This window comes from Gorilla gorilla, chromosome 23 (assembly GCF_029281585.2).
Source record: "Gorilla gorilla gorilla isolate KB3781 chromosome 23, NHGRI_mGorGor1-v2.1_pri, whole genome shotgun sequence".
Lineage (NCBI taxonomy): Eukaryota > Metazoa > Chordata > Mammalia > Primates > Hominidae > Gorilla > Gorilla gorilla.
In genome coordinates this window covers 21,478,063-21,501,882 of record NC_086018.1, presented here as the reverse complement: position 1 = coordinate 21,501,882, position 23,820 = coordinate 21,478,063, and the positions used below count along the sequence as shown (strand labels likewise).

Sequence of the window (23,820 nt, the reverse complement as noted above, 5' to 3'; positions counted from 1 at the left end):
CTTGGCTGGGCACGGTGGCTCACACCTGTAATCCCAATAAGGTAGGAGACCACCCCTCATATTGTCTTATGCCCAATTTCTGCCTCCAAAGAAAGAGGTAAAAACTAAAAGGCAGAAATGAAATCCACAGGCAGACAGCCCGGCTCTGCACCTTGGGCTTGGTTAAAGATCCACCCCTGACCTAACCAGTTATGTTATCTATAGACTCCAGACATTGTATGGAAAAGCATTGTGAAAATCCCTGTCCTGTTCTGTTCCATTCTAATTACTGGTGCATGCAGCCCCCAGTCGTGTACCCCCTGCTTGCTCAATTGATCACGACCCTCTCACACAGACCCCCTTAGAATTGTAAGCCCTTAAAAGGGACAAGAATTGCTCACTCGGGGAGCTCGGTTGTTGGAGACATGAGTCTTGCTGAAGTTCCCGGCCGAATAAAGCCCTTCCTTCTTTAACTTGGTGTCTGAGAGGTTTTGTCTGCAGCTTGTCCTGGTACACCAACACTTTGGGAGGCTGAGATGGGCAGATAACTTGAGGTCAGAAGTTCAATACCAGCCTGGTCAACATGGCAAAACCCCGACTCTACTAAAAATATAAAAATTGGGGAGGGATTTCGGGATCATGGCAGACGGGAGGCATAGCCAGATTGCAGCTCCGGACAGAGCAGCATGTGGAGGCTTGCACTGTGAATTTTAGCTCCATATCCACTGAAAGAACAAACCAGCAATCCTGAGAGGATCCATAGACCCTCTGAAGGAAGCAGACTTGCTCCTGCAGGGCCCGGGAGACACCCCAAATACTGTGAGTGCCCCAGCTGTGGAAGTGGGAAAGGGAGACCCTCCTTTCCTGAGCACACACCCCCACTGGAGAAGCTGAAGGCCTGTTTATGGAAGTTTCCGACTTTTCCTGGAGCTGAGTCAAGTTACAGAACTGAGCCGAGCAAAATACAGGGTCAGAGGAAGCAGCAGAAAGGCCCTGGGAGCTCACTGGATCCCCAAGCAGCCCATTCCTGCCTGACACCACAGGGATCCATCAGGAGGGTGGCCAGAAAGCAAGGGGTAAAACTCCACAGCTCCACAGGGAGAAGGAATTCTCTAGCTGAACTTTGTAACAATTTGAATGGGGTGAGAAGCCTCTGGGCCAGAACCCAGGGGAGGGTGTGAATCTGGCTTGCAGATTTCACAGGCGGAGGAAGAACTAAAGCCCTTTTCTTTGGCAGCTGGGAGGTGGAAAGCCTCAGGCAAGTTTTCAATTCGTCTGGCCCTCCATCTGGAAACACACTGTTTGCTGTTTCCAGATGGAGGGCTGTTTGCAGGACATGGTGGGAGTGAGACTGCCCCTTCAGTTTGCATGGGAGCTGGATGAGGCCTGTGACTTCTGGCTTTCCCCCACTTCCCTGACAACCTGCATGACTCAGCAGAGGCAGCCATAATTCTCCTAGGCACACAACTCCAATGACCTGGGCATCTCACCCCCATCCTCCACAGCAGCTACAGCAACACCTGCCCAAGGAGAGTCTGATCTCAGACATGCCTAGCCCCGTCCTCACCTGAGGGTCCTTTCCTACCCACCCTAGTAGTGGTAGACAAAGGACGCATAATCTTGGGAGTCCTAGGGCCCCACCCACCACTGGCCCCTCTCCACACTACTACAGTTGATGCTTTCTGGAGAGAGCCACCTCCTGGCAGGAGGCCAACCAGCACAAAAATAGAGCATTAAACCACCAAAGCTCACGGAGTGCACTGCACCGTCCGCCGCCTCCACCAGAATAGGTGCTGGTATCCATGGCTGAGAGACCCATAGATGGTTCACATCACAGGACTCTGTGCAGACAACCCCCAGTACCAGCCCGGAGTTGAGTAGACTCACTGGGCAGCTAGACCCAGAAGAGAAACAACAATCACTGCAGTTTGGCTCACAGGAAGCCACATCCACAGGAAAAGGGGGAGAGACTACATCAAGGGAACAGCCCTGGGACAAAAAAAATCTTAACAACCTTCAGCCCTATACCTTCCCTCTGACAGAGCCTACGCCAATGAGAAGGAACCAGAAAACCAACTGTGGTAACATGACAAAACAAGGGTCGTCAACACCCCCAAATATCACACTAGTTCACCAGCAACGGATCCAAACCAAGAAGAAATCCCTGATTTACCTGAAAAAGAATTCAGAGGCCGGGCGCGGAGGCTCAAGCCTGTAATACTAGCACTTTGGGAGGCCGAGGTGGGCGGATCACGAGGTCAGAAGATCGAGACCATCCTACCTAACATGGTGAAACCCCGTCTACTAAAAATACAAAAATAAAATTAGCTGGGCATGGTGGCTTGCGCCTGTAGTCCCAGCTACTCAGGAGGCTGAGGCAGGAGAATGGCGTGAACCTGGGAGGTGGAGCTTGCAATGAGCAGAGATCGTGCCACTGCACTCCAGCCTGGGCAACAGAGTGAGACTCCGTCTCAAAAAAAAAAAAAAAAAAGGAAAGAAATAAAGGAGAGGGATCTGGGGAGAAGGTGCAGCTTGGGGTGTGTCCGGGATGAGCAGGGGCTGACAGAGCATGTCCCCCCACCTCTCATCTTCAGCCTTTTCTGAGCCACAGGGCCTCTCCACTCCCAGACTGAAGGGTATTAGAAGAGAAGACAAGGGAACATTTTTCCACTGTTGCGCATTTGTTCAACAAATGCCAGCTGAAAAGAGCCTCTAGTGACTTGTCGCAGACTACCCCAATCTGCCCAGGCCGGGCCTAGAGGCCAATGCCATGGCCCAAGGGCACAGCTCATGGTGAGGTCCAGCTGCTGGGCAGGAAAAGGACAAGAGGTCAGGTGGCTGCAGAAGTGATGGCTGGGTGCCTGTCAGAGGGGGGCCAAAGACATTCCTCCCCTCATGATCCCTGACCCAAGCGCATGGACATGCAAGGGACTCCACAGAGCATCCACTGTGTGCCAGCCCCACGCAGGGTGCCAGGGGTCCAGGGAGCCTATTCTGAGCTGCACCGCCTCAGACAAGTCACTTGACCATTCTGACCTTGAGTTTTCTCTTGTGCTAAAAGGGTAACAGGAGTCTCTACCTCACAGGGCAGCTGCTGGCATATCACAGAGATGAGGGTGTCAAAGTGCAAAGCAGAAGGTCCAGCCAAGAGTCGGTGCCCAAGGCAACAAAGACAGGAGGAGACTCGTAGGAGGAGGGGGTGGTGTTGGGGAGCTGGAGATGGAGGGCGAGGCTGGAAGGCAGTCCTTCAAATGCAGAGAAGCCCCTGGGCCCCACTGGCGGATGGGAGCAGCTAGGGGTAAATGCCTGGTGCCAGTGTCCTTATAGCCACTGCCCATTTGTTACCAGCTCAGCCATCCTGATTTACCTGAGCTGTAAGTACCAGACATCGGACCACTGGTATCCATCTGACCTGCAGGCTCGTGCCTGTGTTCATGAGTACCTGGGCTGGCATGCCGACTGCATCCGTGGCACCTTTGGTGTACCCCTGTGGGTCCAGGTGAGGAGAGCCATCTGGAGAGTGATTGGCCATCAGAGAGTAGTTGGCAGTAGGCAGGAGCCATAGACTGACCCACTCTCTGCCCCCATCAGGTGTCATTCATTAGCTCCTGACCTCAAGTATGCCAGATGATGGCCCCTCAATCTTGGACTTTCCAGCCTTCAGGATCATGAGCCAACAAATGTCCATTCCTTATAAATTACCACCGGGCTTGGTGGCTCACACCTGTAATCCCAGCACTTTGGGAGGCCAATGCAGGCAGATCACCTGAGGTCAGGAGTTCGAGACCAACCTGGCCAATATGGTAAAACCCTGTCTCTACTGAAAATACAAAAATTGGCCCAGCGTGGTGGCTCACGCCTGTAATCCCAGCACTTTGGGAGGCTGAGGCGGGCTGGTCACGAGGTCAGGAGATCGAGACCATCCTGGCTAACACGGTGAAACCCCATCTCTACTAAAAACACAAAAAATTAGCTGGGTGCAGTGGTGGGCGCCTGTAATCCCAGCTACTCGGGAGACTGAGGCAGGAGAATCGCTTGAAACTGGGAGGGGTCCCGGTGCCAGGGACCTTACATGTTTCCAGGCATCACCCCGACCCAGAAAGGACTGCGCCCCGCCGTCCTGGAAAGGCCCCAGCACATGGACATCTGAGGGTTCATTCAGAGCTCTGTTTCTCGGAGCTGGAAGGTGGCAGAAGGGAGGGAGCGAATGGGATCCTCTAAAAGGGATCTCAGACTTTCACCCAGCGGGATGTGACACTTGCAGGTGTCCCAGACTTGTGGGAACCTTGACAGGAAGGCTGCGGTTAAGGATGAACTTTGTACTGTCCAGACTGTCCCCTGCAGAGCAGCTGCTGCCAGACAGCGGGAGCTCCCCTTTCATGCACAGGATGGGGGCAGGGAGCCCCGAGCCGCAGGAGGCAGGAATGACTGTCCGGGAACCTCCTTTCTTCTCCCTGAATCCCAGCCCTGGCATCTCACCAGGGGGCACAGCGATGGTCCAGGGCCAGGCCGGGACTCTAGCTGAATCTTTCAGAGTATCCCATCCCTCTGGCCAGTGGCCCATGCAAGTGAACCAGAATGCTTCCTTGGGAGTTTTGAAATTGGAACTGGAGAGAGGAGCTCCCTATGGGGAGGTAAATGGGAGCTGGGGCCACCTGTAGTGACATTTCCTGAGTTCATGGAGTAGGCTAGTCTGAGAGAGAAAAGCTGACTCAGAGAAAGGGAGTGATAACAGGGCGTGGTGGCCCACACCTGCAATCCCAGCTAGTCAGCTCGGGAGGCTGAGACCCAAGGATCACTTTTGGCCGGGAGTTTGAGATCAGCTTGGACAACATAGTGAGACCCTATCTCTCTCTCTCTTTTTTTTTTTTGAGACAGAGTCTGGCTCTGTTGCCTAGGCTGGAGCACAGTGGCGTGATCTTGGCTCACTGCAACCTCTGCCTCCTGGGCTCAAGTGATCCTGCCACCTCAGTCTCTTGAGTAGCTGGGACTACAGGTATGCGCCACCATGCCCAGCTGATTTTTGTATTTTTTGTAGAGACTGGGTTTCGGCACGTTGCCCAGGCTCATCTTGAGGTCCTGGGCTCATGTGATCAGCCCATCTTGGCCTCCCAAAGGGCTGGGATTGTAGGCATGAGCCGCCCTGCCAGGCCCAAGGGTTTTTTAGTTTTAGTTTTTGTTTTTTTAATTAGTGGGGTATGGTCATGTGCACCTGTAGTCCTAGGTACTCCAGAGGCTGTAGTGGAATGACTGCTGGAGCACAGGACTTGGAGATTGCAGTAAGCCATGATCATGCCACTGAACTCCAGGCTGGGTGACAGAGCAAGATTCCATGTCAAGAAAGGACAGAGAATTAAAAGAAAAAAGTGTAGGGAGACAGAGATCATGTCTCAAAGAAAGAAGGGAGGAAAGGAGGAAGGGAAGGAAGGAAAGGGAAGGGAGGGGATGGGAGAGGAGGGGAGGGGAGGGGAGAGGAGGAGAGGGGAGGAAAAGTGGGGAGACAGAAACAGGTTCTGATTCCAGTTCTCTTAGTGGCTTCTACACCCCTCCCCTCCTATGACTGGAGAAGTTTTCTGAGAAATCTCCCCACCCACCCCACTCCCTTTGTTTGTTTGTTTGTTTGTTTGTTTGTTTGTTTTGCCTAAGCCAATTGTCATTGAGTTTCTATCTGAAACCCCCAAAGGGACACTGGCCACCCCTGCCTCCACTCTACAGAGGTGGAGAAAAGGGGAGAGGGGCTTGGCAGGCCTCCCAGCCAGTCATGGAGGGAATAGGCTTCAGAAGGAGTACAGAGTTCTGGCCCCATTTTGGGGGAAGGCACTGGCCGAGAAGGGCTGAGCAACTCCTGGAGGTACAGACCTCTGGGGAGGGCAGGTGGGAGGAGCAGCAGTGGGGCCCAAGCTGTTCCTAGACATGCACTCGGCCCCCTGCCATGCTATCCACTTTTGCCAGGCAGAATGACATCCCTTTTCAGCTGCAGACAGTGGAGTTGGCTTGGGGTGAGCCAGGTGGCTGGGCTGGGCCCCATGGAGTGGGTGCCAAGGACCAGGCCCTACACTGAGCCTTCTCTCCTTTCTGCCCACCAGGGGAGCACCTGAAGCCTGAGTTCCTGAAGGTGAACCCCCTGGGGAAGGTGCCTGCCCTCAGAGATGGCGACTTCCTACTAGCAGAGAGGTAATGGTGACCTGGTGCCCACCCAGGGTCAGAGCCAGGATCTGCCTGGGTTCTGGGGCTCAGAGTTGTAGGGGGAGGCAGAGGCGAGAGGGGAGGTCTTCCCCTGGCTTGCAGATCTTTCCAAATCACTGTGGCCCCTTCCTCATTTCAGCTTGTGTAGCTCTGATGCAGAGGCTGGACCCAGGGGCACCTTTGGGCTAAAGCTGGAGACTGGAACCTGGCTAGAGTCTGAGCCAGCTGGAGCTGCCCAGGTGGGGAAAGGACGTAGGTCACCCAGATAAACCTGGACAACCTGAAGCCAGCGGGCTAGGCTCAGGCTTGAGGCTGGCTCCTCCCCAAATGTCCCCAGCTCATCCTTTCAGAGTCCTAGGAGCTGGGCAGACCCAGGGGAGACTCCACATTCAATCCCAGCTCACCACTTCCTCACTCTGTGCCCTTGGGCAAATCACAGAACTTCGTGTGCCAGGTTTCTCCTCTGTAAAATGGGGGGAATAATGTATCCACCTCCCAGGGCTTACCCGAGGATGGAAAATGGGCATCTAGTGCTCTGGGGCACTAGGAAGGGAACTTGGAGACCTTTTGGGCAGGGCCCACACGGCAGGCCTGCCTCTCTCACTCTGAATGGGGACCCTGATGCCAGGGAGTGGGGCCTGGGCACAGAGGGCAGGATGGTATGGTAACTGGGAGGGGAGGTGGAAACATGGGCCCAGGGAGGATCAGAGTTGGAAATGGAGAAACAGAGTGGTTTGGTCGTGGGGAGATACTGCCTGGAGGGAGTTGCAGTATAGGGGAGGTCCTCCCCTGAAGGTGAAGGTGGGGAGAAAACCTGGTCAAATCACCCTGAGTATGAGCAATGAAGCCACCTGGCCCTGACAGGCTGGAGAAAAGATCTCTGACATCCCTTGCCCACAGCGTGGTCATCGTTTTATACCTGAGTCGAAAGTACCAGATACAGGGACACTGGTACCCATCTGAGCTGCAAGCCCACACCTGCGTGGATGAGTACTTGGCGTGGAAGCATGTCACCATCCAGCTGCCTGCCACCAATGTCTACCTGTGCAAGATGAGCTTCCTAGGCCCTGTCATGCAGGCTGGGGCAGGGGCCTGGACCCCCAGAGATGGAAGGCACCAGTTGGTACATATTACATATTAGCTTCACTTCCACTGCCCTCAGCAGACATAACTAATCTATCACAGTACTCCTTCCACTAAGCCTGAATGAATTCTTAGAAACCTTCTGAACACAGAGCCCCAGAGGACATCACTAATGAATGGCAGCCGGGAAGGGATGGAGAGGAGGCCCAAGAGGCTTCCAAGAGTCTGGGTTAAGTTGGTCCTCTCCTCCCAGCCCAGTCTCTCCTGCCTCACTTCTCCGGACAGCCTGCAGATGCTGCACAGCTGGAGCGGCTGTTGGGGAGGCTGATGCCAGCTCTGCAGCACCTGGATAGGGGGGTGCTGGTGGCCAGGCCCTTCCTGGCAATGGAGCAGATCTCCCTGGAAGACTTGGTGCTGACGGAGGTGATGCAGGTGAAGCTTTCCTACCCACCTGCCCTCTGGGGGGACTCTGGGCATGGGGCTGAGCCCCAACCCCAGCTGCCCTGTCTTCCCAGCCCACTGCCATTGGCTGCGACCTCTTCCAAGACTGGCCCCGGCGGGCAATGTGGCGGGCCCATGTGAAGGCTGCCCTTGGTACTGAGCTCTTCCTGGAGGCCCACAAGCTCATACTCCAGCCTCTGAACCACAGTGAAGCTCGGCAGGACCCCCAGCTGGCCCAGAAGCAGGTGCAGTTGCTGCAGGAGTGGCTCCACTGAGCGGGTACAGCCCACTGCACTGCACCCTGCTGTCTGCAATAAACACACTGCATGCTCTTCACTTGTCTCCAGGCTTACTCTGTCACTGGAAGTGGGATCAGTCCCATTTCTGAGCCTAGACCTATTAAATCACAAAGCATAGAGTGAGTGGCACTCAGTCCTCTACGTGGGGCTCTAGTTACCTTCCTGGGCCATCAGGTGCACAGTCTGGCCACTGCAGCCCCAACCCAGGCCAGGAAGTTTCTGGGCTCCTCTGCATGGCATACACTGGAGGATTAATTAGAATAAGAAGGGTATAACCAACATTTTCAGGGTATGGGCCCAATAGCTTACTTAGCTGTCCTTACTATGGGGTGTGATAGGATGTGGTGTATTATGTAGCACGGAGAATTTTGGATTCTCATGGGTAGGTTCAATTCCTATAATTCTAGAAACAAAAGGGTTTAAACCTCTGTAATTTATTCTATCAAAGTAACTCTTTTGTGAGACATATTTCTTATGTTTGGGGTGGGATGCTGGAGGTTAGGACTGGCATGAAGATATGTCATATGAAAGTACTAGTGTGAGTGGTAGAAAATTTTTTCAAGGAGATATATGAGCTGATCATAATGGAATCAGGAATATGATGTTCGAATTCATAAAAAAAGACTTGTTAAAATGAGAGTTTGGGTGACGAAATTTGTGGTATAGAGTTCTGGTATATATATGTCATGCAGTGCTCCTAGGAAGACAATAGTGATTACGGGATTTATTATTTATTTATTTTTTGCCCTAGGGCGAAGGTGGCTTTTATTTCCTCTCTTAGGGAAGGAGGGGGAGGTGAGCTTTCCCAGGCACGTCAACCTAAGGAAGGGGTCGTGGGGCCCCCAGCAGGGGCTGGAAGAGCTGATCATTTGGAAGAAAGGGTTCATTCTTGTCCACTTCCTGGCCCTCAGCTGCAGGGTGTGCTGGCAGGGGTTACTCCCCTTGGGGCAGCTGCTCCTGCATCAGCGGAGGCACAGGGAGGTACCTGCTGGTGTTCACAAAGAGGAGGGGGCAGGTGCCGTGAGTGAGGGAGAGAGGGCTGGGGTGACTGGCCCCACACCAATGCCTGCCTAGTATGATCGCTTTCATAAGGCCTGGCTGGTGGGACTCCTCCAGGAAGGGCCTGAGGGGTCCCTTGGCGGTGCTCCAAGCGATGGCTGGTGCTTTAAATGTCCATCTCAAACTGTGCTTCTTCACTGCCCGCCCTGCTTATCTTCTGGACTATTGCTCAGGTGGCTCTGGCTGGCTTCCTTTGGGGGGATCATCACTGGCAGGGCTGGCGACCCCGGGAATGGTGGGCAGATCCCTTGGGAGTGTTTTGGTCACGGGTAAGTTTCAACACTCCATCAGGAATTTCCAGTGGTAGATGATCCTGGTACCTCCTGGGGTGGTGCTGAAGAGCATGCCGCCGGCGGTCGCGCTGTATTCCCCGGGCGGGTGGGAGCTGCTTGCCTTCGCCGAGCACCACCTGGCAAGTGGCGGGGATGGCCCAGCTTGGGGTCTGCTGCAGCTGCTGTCCCCAGATATGGTCTCCTGTGCACTGCACCGGCGAACCTCTTGCGGCCTTCAGGGCATTTATTATAATGATATTTATATAGTCTGCTATAAAGAACAGGGCAAATGGGCCTACAGCATATTTGACGTTAAAGCCCGAGACTAATTCTGATTCCCCCTCTGTTAGGTCTAAAGAGGCTCGGCTGGTTTCTGCTAGTGTGGAAATAAGTCATATTATGGCCAGAGGTCATGATGATGGTAGGAGCAGCCAGAGAAATTCTTCTGTTCCAATGAGTATATACAAATTAAATGAACCACTTATTAATAGGACTGATAGGAGGATAACAGCTAGAGTGACTTCATATGAGATTGTTTGGGCCACTGTACATAGTGCACCAATGAGTGCATATTTCAAATTAGATGCTCATCCTGATCACAGGATAGAGTAGACAGCTAGGCTTGATGTGGCTAATATAAACAGGAGGCCTAGTTAAGATTAACCAGAGAGTGGAGTATGGGGAGAGGGATTCATATGAGGAGGACAATAGATAGAGCTAGAGTTGGAACAATAACGTATAGGGGGTGTATTTTTATTACATTATTGTACATTATACAACAATATGTTAAAAGTTTTATTGCATCTGCGACTTTTATTGCCAAGTGCCCCCTGACTTCCTGGTGATGGTGTCCCCACTGCTCCCGAAGCTCCCAGGTTCCTGTGTCTCTTTCTCCCAATTCCTTTCTAGTCATAGTTCAGACTCAATTCACCTGTGGATGCTCCCAGCCTCTACTTCCAGAATCCTCCAGGGATAATTCTCATTGCCTCCTCCTCATTCTGGACCCTGCAAAGCCCCTTTCGTCAGATTTTGCAATCAAAGTCCAGCCCTGGGAATTCCCAGGCATAATCCCTTCTCAGACAGGGTGTCTGTGAGGTGGCGCCACGGGGCACAGACACACGTGAGAGGGGGAGAGTAGGGTCACGGCTGCCACACCTTTGCCACGGGCCTCTGCCAGCCTACTCCTGGGCCTCCTTAGAATCCTTGCTGCTGTGAGAATTGCAGGCTTCCTGGCCTTATGACAACACAAAGGGAAACAAGAGGTTCCAGAATGCAGGGTCCTGGGCCCAGATCGGAGAGGGCACAGGGCCAGGGACTCTGGCCAGACATAGGCCCAGGTCTGTGGCTGGCCAGCTGCAGCTGTGGGGCCCGGCATGTGTCTCAACATGGCCCTGGAGCTCTACATGGACCTGCTGTCAGCACCCTGCCGTGCCGTCTACATCTTCTCGAAGAAGCATGACATCCAGTTCAACTTTCAGTTTGTGGATCTGTTGAAAGGTCAGCTCCCACTGCTGCCTGGCAGGCCTGGTCCTGGGGGGAGGCAGGACACACAGATTGGGGCTTTTCTTTCTTTTTCTTTTTGGTAGAGCCTCGCTTTGTCACCCAGGCTGGAGTGCAGTGGTGCTATCTTGGCTCACTGCAATCTCCACTGGGTTAAAGTGATTCTCCCAGCTCAGCCTCCCGAGTTGCTGGGTTTATAGGCAAACGCCACCATGCCCGGCTCATTTTTTGTATTTTTAGTCGAGATGGAGTTTCACCATGTTGGCCAGGCTGGTCTCGAACCCCTGACCAAAAGTGATCTGCCCCGCCTCAGCCTCCAAAGTGCTGGGATTACAGGTGTGAGCCACCACGCTCAGATTGATAGGGGCGTTTCTGAGGAGCAGAGACAGAGACAAGGGAATCACCCCAGAGGTCCACAGGGAAGGAAAAGATGCCACGGGGCTTGTAGGCTGCATCCTTGTCTAGCCTATCTTAGCCACTCCCCACTAATGACAGTCCCCACGCCACAGATGAACAGGCTTTTTGAGGAGAAGGGGGAATGAACAGCAGCTGGGACTCCCTGGGCTCCCACCAGGCACCCTGGCTTCCTTGTGGGATTCTAGGACCTTGTGAACTCAGCACCTGCCCACCAGGTTGGCAAAGGGGGCAGAAGTGCACAGTCCGTCTACACCCATCCTCCCCAGTGTTCAGAAAGGCTCAGGGCTCCACTGCTCCCGAGTGAGGGTCAGAGGGGTGGGCTCCAACTCCATCCCGAGCACAGAGGGACTCCAAAACTCAGCCTGCAAAAGCAGAAGCCTCTAGAACACAGAGGAAGAGACAGGGAAGCTGTGGAAATGAACGGGCTGCGAGTGGAGCACCCAGAAATGTTTCCAACTGGAGGCGGCTGGTCCAGGAAGAGTTTCAGTTCCTGCCCCCACATCAGGTTCCCTGTTCAGATGACCCTGATTGTGTCCGAGAGGCTTCCCTTTGGATGTCCAGCTGTGTGCTGGGCCTGGCTTCCTTAAAGTGGGGACAGAGTGAGAGTTCTGGGATTGCGGATGGGACCCAGGCCCTCAGGGCTTCAGGTGATTCAAAGGCTGTGTTCTCAGATCCATCTTTGGGGGTGGGCACTGGAGGCCTCCGGCTTCTGGGCAAAAGGGTCGTCCTGGTCCTGGGACACAGGTAGGAGGCACGGGAGTCACCAAATCCAGGGTGGAGCAGGCTGGGAGCCAACAGTTCTGATCCCAGTCCGGTTCTGCACCTGCCTTGCCCTGTGACCTGGGGTGAGCCGCCATGTCCCTCCAGGCCTCAGTCCTCTCTTCTTGAGAAAATAGAGAGTGAGGCATTTGTGTCTCTGGGAGTCTCAGTTCTCTCTCCCCTGGAGTCCCACAGCCTCAGACCTTCTTTGCCCCTCCCAGGTCACCACCACAGCAAAGAATACATTGACATCAACCCCCTCAGGAAGCTGCCCAGCCTCAAAGATGGGAAATTTATCTTAAGTGAAAGGTAAGTCTTCCCCAGGGCCCTTGCACCATCTGTCTCTGCTCCTCCTGGGAGGCTCAGTGCAAGCATTTGTCTGTTTTACCATGGAAAATCTCACACGTGCACTCAAGGAGAGTGAATACTAACTAATGAGGGACACAAGGAACCCCACAAACCCATCGCCCAGCTCTGACTCTTGCCAACTTCGGGTCCATTTTACATCATTTCTATTCCCCTGCCTCCCAGACACCCCATCATTCCAGTCATAAATGTTTAGGGGCCAGCTCACGCCTGTAATCCCAGCACTTTGGGAGGCTGAAGTGGGTGGATGGCCTGAGGTCATGTGTTCAAGACCAGCCTAGCCTGGAAAACATGCCAAAACCCCATCTCTACAAAAAATACAAAAGTTAGCCAGCATGGTGGTCCGCACCTGTAGTCCCAGCTACTCAGGAGGCTGAGGTGGAGGGATTGCTGGAGCCCGGGAGGCAGAGGTTGCAGTGAGCAAAGATTGAGCCATTGCACTTCAGCCTGGGCAACAGAGTGAGACCCCATCTCAAAAATAAAAATAAGTAAGTAAATAAATCAATAAACGTTTAGGAACATACCTCTTAGAGATAAGTGTTCTTTAAAAAAAAAAAAAAAAAGCAACAGGCTGGGCGCGGTGGCTCATGCCTATAATCCCAGCACTTCCAGAGGCTGACACGGGAGGATCGCTTGAGGCCAGGAGTTCACGACTGCAGTGAACTCTGATTGCGCCACTGCACTCCAGCCTGGGCTAGGATAGAGCGTAGCATCACTACGATACCATTAAGACACCTCATAAAATTAACAGTAATTCCTGGATTTCATCTAATATGTGGCTCCTGTTCAAAACTCTCTGATTATCTCCTAAACATTTTCTTGGCAGTTTGTTTGGATCAGGATCCAAAGAAGTTCTGAGTCTTGCAGCCAGTTGCTGTCTCTCCTGCCACTTTTTAACCGATAGCTCTCTCCATGCCGTGACCTTTTTACCTTGGCATGGTTGCTGTTGGTGATGATAAAGGAGCCCTTGTCCTGCGGAGGTTCCCACACCAGCCATCAATCAGCAAGGCCTAGGACATCCCCTCCGAAGCATGTCTCCCCTCCGTCCCCTTCCCTCTGTCCCCATGGCCTCCACCATCCCCAGACACCACAACCTTCCCGATAGTTGCTGGCCCCCCCATTGTCCATTCTGCCCCCTCGGGCTCACCCTCCATCCAGCACCAGAGAGATGGATCCTTTCATGCCCTGGCTTATATAATGCCTAATCTTAAGGATTAAGTCCATAACCTCCCTGCATCTCCAGGGGCTACCCTCCGTGGCCTCCACAGTGTCTCTGGCTGCCTCATCACTCCCCAGTCACCCCCACCCTTCTTCCAGTTGCACCCCCCTACTCTCCTTTCTTCAAATTTACCTTGCTCCCTTTACCCTCGTATTTCAGCATGTGTTTTTCTTTGTTGGTTTTTTGAGACAGAGTCTTGCTCTGTGGCCCAGGCTGGAGTACAGTGGCACAATCTTGGCTCACTACAACCTCTGTCTCCCAGGTTCAAGTGACTCCCGTGCCTCAGCTTCCCAAGTAGCTGGGATTACAGGTGTGTGCCACCACAACTAGCTAATTTTTGTATTTTCATTTTAGTAGAGACAGGGTTTCACCATGTTGGCCAGGCTGGTCTCCAACTCCTGGCCTCAAGGGATCTGCCCCCCTTGGCCTCCCAAAGTGCCAGGATTACAGGTGTGAGCCATCGTGCCTGGCCTGTTTTTTGTTTTTGAAAAAGGATCTTGCTCTTTCACCCAAGCTGGAGTGCAGTGGTGTGATCTTGGCTCACAGTAGCCCCAAATTCCTGGGCTCAAGTGATCCTCCCACCTCAGCATCCCAATTCAACATGTGTTGTTCCCCTTGCTGGCCTACTCTTTGTTATACCACCAGCCCCCAACTCCTACTCACCCTGCAGGGCTCCTTCCCAGCCCTTACTGACTGTCAGACAGACAGCTCTGGTGAAGGTCTTTCTCGGGGCCGTTTGGGCTCCTCTTTGCTCTGGAAGCCCTAGCAGTTGGGCCCAGGCCACACCGGGGTGGTTGATGTAGTGGCACTGAGGAAGGCAAGGGCAGTGCCCCTGACCGGCCCCTTCTGCAGCGTGGCCATCCTTTACTACCTGTGCCGCAAGTACAGCGCACCATCACACTGGTACCCACCAGACCTGCACACACGTGCCCGTGTGGAGGAGTTCATGGCTTGGCAACACACGGCCTTTCAGCTGCCCATGAAGAAGATAGTCTGGCTCAAGGTGAGCAGGGCCACTTCTGGGGCTTGGGGACACGGGCACAAGGGAGTCAGGAAGGCTGGAGGCCAGTTCTGGCCCTGCTGACTGCCGGTGAACTCAAGTAAGTCTCCCTGCCTCTCTGGGCCTCATTTCCTCAGCTCCTTCTCCTGCCTGCCTTACAGAGCTGTCAGGAGTGTGGACTGAAACGATGGGCGTGAAAGAGTCTTATTAGGGCAAGGGGAAGGGCATACAGGAGGGGCTGATACGACTCACCCAGGACAGCATTCGAAGCATTTCATTCTGAACTAGAGAATCTCAGCGTCAAAAGGCCTATAGAAGGCCGGGTACGGTGGCTCACAACTGTAATCCCAGTACTTTGGGAGGCCAAGGCAGGTGGATCACTTGAGGTCAGGAGTTCAAGACCTACCTTGCCAACATTGTGAAACACCGTCTCTACTAAAAATACAAAATTATCGGCCGGGCGCGGTGGCTCACGCCTATAATCCCAGCACTTTGGGAGGCTGAGGCGGGTGGATCACGAGGTCAGGAGATCGAGACCATCTTGGCTAACACGGTGAAACCCCGTCTCTACTAAAAATACAAAAAATTAGCCGGGCGTGGTGGTGGGCGCCTGTAGTCCCAGCTACTTGGGAGGCTGAGGCAGGAGAATGGCGTGAACCCAGGAGGCGGAGCTTGCAGTGAGCCGAGATCGCACCACTGCACTCCACCCTGGGCGACAGAGCGAGACTCTGTCTCAAAAAAAAAAAAAAAAAATACAAAATTATCAGCTGGGTGTGGTGATGGGCACGTGTAATCCCAGCTACTCAGGAGGCTGAAGCAGGAGAATTGCTTGAACCCAGGAGTTGGAGTTGGCAGTGAGCCAAGATTGTGCCACTGCACTCCAGCCTGGGCAAGAGAGTGAGACTCCATCTCAAAAAACAAAAACAAAAAAGAGTAAAGGCCTATAGAAAACTGGAAGATGACAAATAACCAGTACATGTGTCCCTACTTCAAATTCTATGCCTGTGACCAGCATCACTAATCAATCACAGGACTTATGCCTGCTGAGCTCCCCAAATCCTTGTGAACACATGGTTCCTGGCACCTTCCACCAATCAGAACTGCTAAAAGAGGTGAAACTGCTTTATATCCTGGGAAGTGTTCAATATCTATCCAGCAGACAACAGTACAGAGACCTGGCAGGGCAGGTGGCCCTGGAGTGCAGCCTCCTCTTCCCTCCTCTTCCCAACCCTGGCCAGTTGCTGATCCCAAAGATAACAGGGGAGGAAGTTTCAGCTGAGAAGATGGAGCATGCAGTGGAAGAGGTGAAGAGCAGCCTGCAGCTCTTCGAGGAGTATTTTCTGCAGGATAAGATGTTCATCACCGGGAACCAAATCTCACTGGCTGACTTGGTGGCCGTGGTGGAGATGATGCAGGTGTGGAGTGGATTGGAGGAGGGTTAGACCCTGGGCAGAGGTAGGACCCCTCTGTGACCAATGGGGCCGTCACTTGAGGATAGGCTGGTGAGGCGGGAAAGGCAGGCAGAGCTGCCATGGGGGCTGCGGGAACCAGGTCTGGGGGCCTGGACTCAATCTAGGGGCAACAGGAAGCACAGAATATTATGAATCAGGAAGGATCACAGTTCTCCACACTTGACAAAGATTCTTCGGTGTGGGAGGACCCGGAGGGTGAGCCTGGGATAGAGAAGAACACTGCATTTCCTGTTCAATCCACCAGCATCCCAGATACCTCCTCCTCTTGCTGGACTCTCCAGGAAATGTTCACTGGCTTCCTGGGTGTCCTTCTGGCCATGCCTCTTTCCCAGAGCTCCAGACAGACAGCTCTGGAGGACAGCTCTCGTGGCTGGGTCTGAGGGGCATCCACTGTGCATTTGGAGGCACACCTGAGTGTGGGGCATTTATGTGGCCTCTACATGCAGGGGAGGGTGACCAGTTCTGCTTGTCAAGACACTGGCCAGGGTCTCAACTGGCCATCCTGCACACCAGCTAGGGCACTGCACACTGACCAAAGAGACTAATTTGCATATCAGCCAGAGATATGCCAGGAGGAGGCACCTGGGATCCTGGTGGATTGACCAGGAAATGCAGTGTTCTTTTCCTTATCCCAGAGATCTCTGGCCGATATGAAAATTAGTCTCTTTGGTCTGTTTGCAGGGCAGACCAGCACCAGGAAAAATCATTCTGGCCTGCCCCAAGGGTTCAGCCATATGCTTCGTCCCCACCTCTTACATTTCACCCACACGCATCCCTTCTTGGGCTTCCCAAAGATCTTGGGTGCAAACCAAACTACAGGGTAGACTCTTAGTGAGCCAGCCAAACTGCAGGGTAGACTGCCCGCCAGGTCTCCCATCCTAGCCCCTGAGCTTGATCACAGTGGGAGGCTAAACATGGAGGAAAAAACCTGAGTTCTCTCCCTCATCCGCATATACACACCTGGGATAAGGGGTTTCCCTGGAAGAAGGCAGGATTCATGTGAGATCGCAGGCTGGAGAAGTGGGAGGTGCCTGGGCCAGGAGCCCTCTCAGTGTGGTTCAGAAGGCTTGGAGCAAGAAGACCAGTGACTAGGGACTCTGAGGGATTCTGGATCCTCCATCCCCACCTACATCTATTACATAGTCTGTGACCCCTTGCTCAGGCCTTGGGGGTCAGCAGCCTAATTCTTTGCATAGGTAGATGTTGGGGGCATGGACCTGAGGCTATGGGAGAGGACCCGGGTGGGGCTGGTCCCCAGGCTGACCACATCTTCGTCTTTGTCTATCCACAGCCCATGGCAGCCAACTATAATGTCTTCCTCAACAGCTCCAAGCTAGCTGAGTGGCGTATGCGAGTGGAGCTGAATATCGGCTCTGGCCTCTTTAGGGAGGCCCATGATCGACTAATGCAGTTGGCCGACTGGGACTTTTCAACATTGGATTCAATGGTCAAGGAGAATATTTCTGAGTTGCTGAAGAAGAGCAGGTGACCCTAGGCGCAGCCTGTCCCGCAGGGCCTGGCTGGCTTAGCAATCTGAGCCACCTTCCTTAAAGGAAATACTAAAAAAAAACAAAAACAAAAACAAAAAACTGTTCTTTGCCTAATAAAGAACTGGAACAACCATCACAGCTGCTGAGCAGCAGACAGTTGGCACATGCATAGGGTCTGACGTGGGAGTGGGTGGTGGTTACAGATCCTTCCAGTTCCCAAAAAGAATTTTAAAAGTAAAGGGTTAAATATGATTACGTTGTCAGTAATAATAGTTGGTGACTTCAATACCCCACTTTCAGTAGTAGAAAAACTACAGAAGACCATCAAGGAAATAGGGGACTTGAAAAGCACTGTAAACCAATCGCACACACTAGACATGAACAGAACGTTCCACCCGACAGGAGCAGAATAAGCATTCTTCTAAAGAGCACATGGAATATTCTCCAGTATAGAGCATATATTTGGTCCTAAGTCTCAAATTTAAGATGATTGAAATCACACAAAGTATGTTCTCTGGACACAGTGGAATAAAGTCAAAAATCAAGAACAGAAGGAAAACTAGAAAATTCACAAGCACATAGAAATTAAACAGCACACTCTTAAACAACCAATGGGTTAAAGGCGAAATCACAAGGGACATCAAAAAGTATCTTGAGCGAATAAAAATGAAAACACAACATGCCCAGATTTATAGGATGCAGCAGAAGCAGTGCTAAGAGCAAAATTTATAGCTGTAAACACATAAGTTAAAGAAGAACGATCTTGAATCAATAACCTAACTTTACACCTTAAGGAACTAGAAAAATAAGAGCAAACTCAACCCAACACCAGTAGAAAACAGGAAATAACAGGAAATAATAAAGATTAGAATGGAGATAAATGAAATAGAAAATAGAAAAGCAATAAAATCAATAAAACCAAAAATTGGATCTTTGCAAAGATCAACAAAATTGGCAAACCTTTACTTAGAATAGCCAAGTGAAAAAAATAAGGGTCAAATTATTCACCAAGAAAGAAAGTGGAGGCTGGGTGCAATGGCTCACACCTGTAATCCCAGCACTTTGGAAAGCAGAGGCAGAAGGATCACTTGAGGCCAGGAGATTGAGACCAGCCTGGGTAACACAACGAGACTTTTTTCTAAAAAATATATATTTTTTAAAAATTAGCTGGGTGTGGTGGTGCATGCCTGTAGTCTTAGCTAACTGGGTGGCTGAGGTGGGAGGATCACTCAAGTCCAAGAGTTCAAGGTTACACCGAGCTATGATTGCACCACTGCACTCCAGCCTGAGCAACATAGAAGAACCTTATCTCAAAAAACAAACAAAAACAAAAATGAAGAAACTAAATGGAAACCAGAAAGAAAGAAAATGGAGACATCACATTGGTCATAGAGAAATACAAAAGTTTAGAAAGAAATACTATGAATAATTATATGTGGACAATTTAGACAACCTAGATGAAATGGGAAAATTTTAGAAACATACAATCTACCAAAACTGACTTAAGAAGAAAGATAAAATTGTAATAGACCGGTAACAAATAAAGAGATTAAAATATTAATTATTTTAAAAAATTCCACAAAGAAAAGCCCAGGACCAGATGGCTTCACTGGTGAATTCAACCAAAAGCTTGAAGAACTAACACAAAGCCTTCACAAACTCTTCCAAAAATAGAACAGGAAGAAATATTTTTCAACTCATACTATGAGGCCAGAATTACTCTGATACCAAAGACAGAAAAAGACATTACAAGAAAATAAAGTTACAAAGCAATATCCTTATAAATATAGATGTAAAAATCCTCAGCAAAATATTAGCAAATCAAATCCAGCAGCATATTAAAAGGATCATACACCTTGACCAGGTAGGATTTATCCCAGGAGTACAAATGCGGTTCAACATACAAAAATCAATCAATGTAGCATACCATGTTAATAGAAAGTCACATGATCATCCTAATGCAGAGAAGGCATTTGACAAAATCTAACATCCTTTTACGATAAAATTACTCAGCAGATGAAGACGAGAAAGGAACTTCCTCAACTTGACAAAAAGCATCTATGAAGAACCTATAACTAACACCATACTTCATTCATTGTGAAAGATCGAGCATTTCCCCCCTAAGATCAGGAACAGGACAAGAATGTTCATTCACACTACTTCTACTTATTAGGGCAATTAGGCAAGAAAAAGGAACAAGGTGGAATCTAGATCAGAAAGAAGTAAAACCATTTCTATTCACAGATGACATTATAGGAATTCTTAAGGAGCTCACTTAAAAACCATTAGAGCTAATAAACAAGTTCAAGGCTGGGCACGGTGGCTCATGCCTGTAATCCCAGCACTTTGGGAGGCTGAGGCAGGCAGATCGTGAGGTCAGGAGTTTGAGACCAGCCTGTCCAATATGGTGAAACCCCGTCTCTACTAAAAATACAAAAATTAGCCGGGCGTGGTGGCGCATGCCTGTAGTCCCAGCTACTCGGGAGGCGGAGGCAGGAGAATCACTAGAGCCCAGGAGGTGGAGGTTGCAGTGTGCCAAGATCATGCCACTGCACTCCAGCCTGGGTAACCGACTGAGACTCCATCTCAATAAAATAAAATAAGTTCAGCAAGGTTGCAGGATACAAGATTAATACACAAAAATCAATAGTATACATTTGCAATAAAGGATCAAAAACAAAATTAAAACCACACTTCCATTTATAATACCATCAAAAAGAATAAAATAGAATAAATTTAACCAAAGAAAATCAACATTTCAACACAGCAAACTACAATGTGCTGTTGAAAGAAATTAAAGAAGCATCACCAAGCAATCTGACCTGAGAAAACATGCAGGTTCAACAGAATGAGTCGTGCTCTTCAGCAAGCACCCATCTTGTGTTCAAGCTGGGTCTATGAGGCAAGTTTGGCAACATAGACATGGACATGCAACCAAATCTGTAATGTAGAAAAGGCCAAGGGAAGGTGGATCAATCATTGGAAACATTCAACAATCCATGGAAGAAATGTAAAAAATAGAATCTCAGGGTCTGATGAAGTTGGAATATCACTCCTATGTATTTCGGTTGGAATTTGTTGAATGATTGGATACAGTAAAAGTATAGGGAATTATTAGGTAGCATTAAATGTGTAATAAATGTAAAGAGAGGGAGCAAGTGCATACAAGGAAGTGTACGCTACTGGGTTTCTGTTGAATTGTTCATGGAAGACCATCAGCAGTTCAATTCCAAAAGCTTGTCTTAAGAGTAGCTGGGTGTGGTGGCGTATGCCTGTAATCCCAGCTACTCAGGAGGCTGAGGCAGGAGAATCGCTTGAATCCGGGAAGCAGAGATTGCAGTGAGCCAAGATTGCACCACTGTACTCCAGCCTGGTGACAGAGCGATACTCTGACTCAAAAAAAAAAAAAAAAACTTGTCTTGAGGGACTACACCAGGCTTAACAGCTACAAACATCATGGAGGAAGGTGTCTGCCCATTAGAAGCCCAGAGCCCAGAGGGACAGACTAGAGCAAATCCTCTCCCTCACTGGAGCTAGATGGGAACACAAATCTATCTGATAACTAACATGCAATTTTACTTCTCTTACCTTGTTTAATCCTCACAAGCACCCTGATGAGTAGTAGTATTATCCCCATTTTGAAGATGAAGAAACAAGTTCTTCAAGGGGAAAGGATCCTCAGAGTAGCATATGAATAAGAGGCAGAACCAGAGTCAGGACCTATATCTTGTCTTCTCCTTCCTAAAACTAGAAAAGTACCCACAACCAGGCAATGCTTTTGGTGCAGAGGAAGCAGTAGTGAACAAAATAGGCAAAAATGTCTGCCTTTAGTGCTCACATTGTTGTGGAGAAAGACAAACAATAAGCACAGTAGAGAAGTAAAAATTAGAATGTTTTGCTAAAAAGTCCATAAAATTGAATATTATTCAGCCATAAGAAGGGATGAAGTACCGTTATATGCTACAACATGGATGAACCTTGACCACATTATGCTAAATGAAAGAAGCCAGTCATAAAAGGCCACATATTTCATTATTCCATTTGAATGAAATCTCCAGAATAGGCAGCTACTTCCTATCCACAGAGGTAGAAAGTAGATGAATGGTAGCCAGGGGCTAGGGGAAGAGGGAAAATGGGGAGTGACTCTTTATTGGGTACAGAATTTCTTTTTGGGTGATGAAAATGATCTAGAATTAGATAACTGTGATGGTGACAAAACTTTGTTAATATACTAAAAACCACTGAATTGGCTTTAAACCAATTGAATTTTAAAGTATACTTTGAAAGGGTGGATATTATGGTATGGGAATTATATCTCATGAAAATATGATTACATTGTTCAAAAGCATAGGGAAGCAGCTACAAAAAATATGAATCATAAATTGTGGCTCTTTTTATTCTGAAGTGTAGAAATTGAACATTAGATCTCAAAATATAAAACAAAAACAAAGAAAGCTAAAAGCTCTTCCATTTGGCCATCTTGGAGTAAGACCTACCACAGTCCAGTGCCTTTTACTCAGCCCCACAGCCTAGCCTATTGTTTACATGAAACCCTGTAGCTTCCACTCCTGTTTGCTGGGTGTAAAGTTATGAGTGACCATATTGGGGGAAGGGAGGAAAACTCCCCATAAACGTGTATCCTGGGGGCCTTAGGAGAGACGATGGCCCAGGTATCAGAACATGATATGCCTACTTGTCCCTATCTCCTTGTCCACACACAAGGCTTGGAAGGCAGCCATGTTTTATATCACGTGATTGCCAACCAATGAGCTGATTGGCTTCTTCAACAAGAGCCTAGGTAGAGATTGGTGTCTAGAGGAGCCCATCAGATTCTAGAGAATCAGGCCTTTGGCAGTGGAAACTCCCCTGGGAGGATGTCACAGGGTCCTCACGGTCAGACACAGAGAGAAGGAGACATTGGGACAGAGAGAAGAAGCAAGAAAAAAACATACCTTGCAGTCTGTGAGGAACAGGGTGGCCCCTAGGGGCCTCCAGCCCAGGTTCTGGATCTAAGCTCCTCAAAGTTTAAGGTGCATTTGGATCACCTGAAGATCTTATGAAAATACAGACTCTGTCTGATTCAGTAGGTCTGGGTTTGGGGGTGGGAGCCTGTTAGTATATTTCTAACAAGCTCCCAGGCAAGGCTGCTGCTGCTGCTGATCCAATGACCACAGTCTGAGGCTGGACAGAGTGGCTCACACCCGTAATCCCAACACTGGGAGGACAAGGCAGGAGGGTCTCTTGAGGCTAGAACTTTGAGACCAGCCTGGGCAACACAGCAGGACCTCATCTCTAAAAAACAAGAGAGAAGAAGAAAAAGGAAACAAAAAGAAGACCTCAACTAGAGTATGAAGCAGCTAGGCCACATATCTCTTCAATGGAGAAAAGAGCTTTTTCTTGAGTAAATTGGAGTGTACCCATGTTCCTTCTCAATGACGGTAACTTTAAATGTCAAGAATGTGAGAGGCCAGGGGTGGTGGATCACACCTATAATCCCAGCACTTTGGGAGGCTGAGGTGGTAGGATCACTTGAGCCAAGGAATTCGAGAGCACCCTGGGAAACAAAGTGCGACCGCATCTCTGCAAAGTCAAAAAATTAGCCCAGATTGGTGGCATGCGCATGTGGTCTGAGCTACATGGCAGGGTGAGGCAGAAGGATTGTTTGAGCCCAGGTCGAGGCTGCAGTAAGCTAACTTTGTACCACTGCACTCACTCCAGCCTGGGCAACAGCAAGACACTGTCTCAAAAAAAAAAAAAAAAAAAGGAATAGTAGAGACCAGGGGAAGGTGTGGCCCTGGGGTAGGGGCTGGGAGACTGGAGAACAACTGTTAGTGGTCCCATCACTGCCCAGAGCAGACAGTGCCCTGCCCACCCTCATGAGATCTTTGAACTCCTTGGACAGGACTGGCTATAAATGAAAATGTGGGGACCCTTATTTTTAAATTGTTAAGAATGTTAAGATGGCAACAGCAAAGCTTTAAACCAAGCGCATGGCCCTTCTGCGTTGTAGGCCCACAAGGCCGACACTGTTATTCACATCCTTGTATGGTCCCCTCCCCTGGAGCGTGGCTGGGGCCTGTGCTCTACTGCTTGGAAGCAAGGCTTATCCCTAAGCCTTGCTTTCGGGAAGGTGGATTTGAGAGCTACTATCCCACATCCTTGCTTGGTGCCCTGTGAATAAATCTTTTCTCTTTTGCAAAACTCGTGTCATGGTGATTAATTTACTGTGCAATGCCAGGCACTGTTGGAAACCTCTGGATAGGCCTCACAGGGCCTCA

General features: G+C 50.2%; 1 protein-coding gene and 1 pseudogene across 1 annotated transcript; one reads left to right on the top strand and one right to left on the bottom strand.

Annotated features, from left to right (window-relative positions):
• Window positions 1-9,153: 9,153 nt before the first annotated feature.
• LOC101149167 (eukaryotic translation initiation factor 4E-binding protein 1-like) lies at window positions 9,154-9,623 on the bottom strand (annotated as a pseudogene).
• A 977-nt stretch (window positions 9,624-10,600) lies between these two features.
• LOC101148812 (glutathione S-transferase theta-4) lies at window positions 10,601-17,680 on the top strand. Its single transcript, XM_031005623.2, has 5 exons — window positions 10,601-10,816; window positions 12,217-12,304; window positions 14,433-14,583; window positions 15,819-15,995; window positions 17,344-17,680. The coding sequence occupies exons 1-5, from the start codon at window positions 10,693-10,695 to the stop codon at window positions 17,539-17,541; spliced, it is 738 nt and encodes a 245-aa protein (XP_030861483.2). The 5' UTR covers window positions 10,601-10,692; the 3' UTR covers window positions 17,542-17,680.
• The last annotated feature ends 6,140 nt before the right edge of the window (window positions 17,681-23,820 follow it).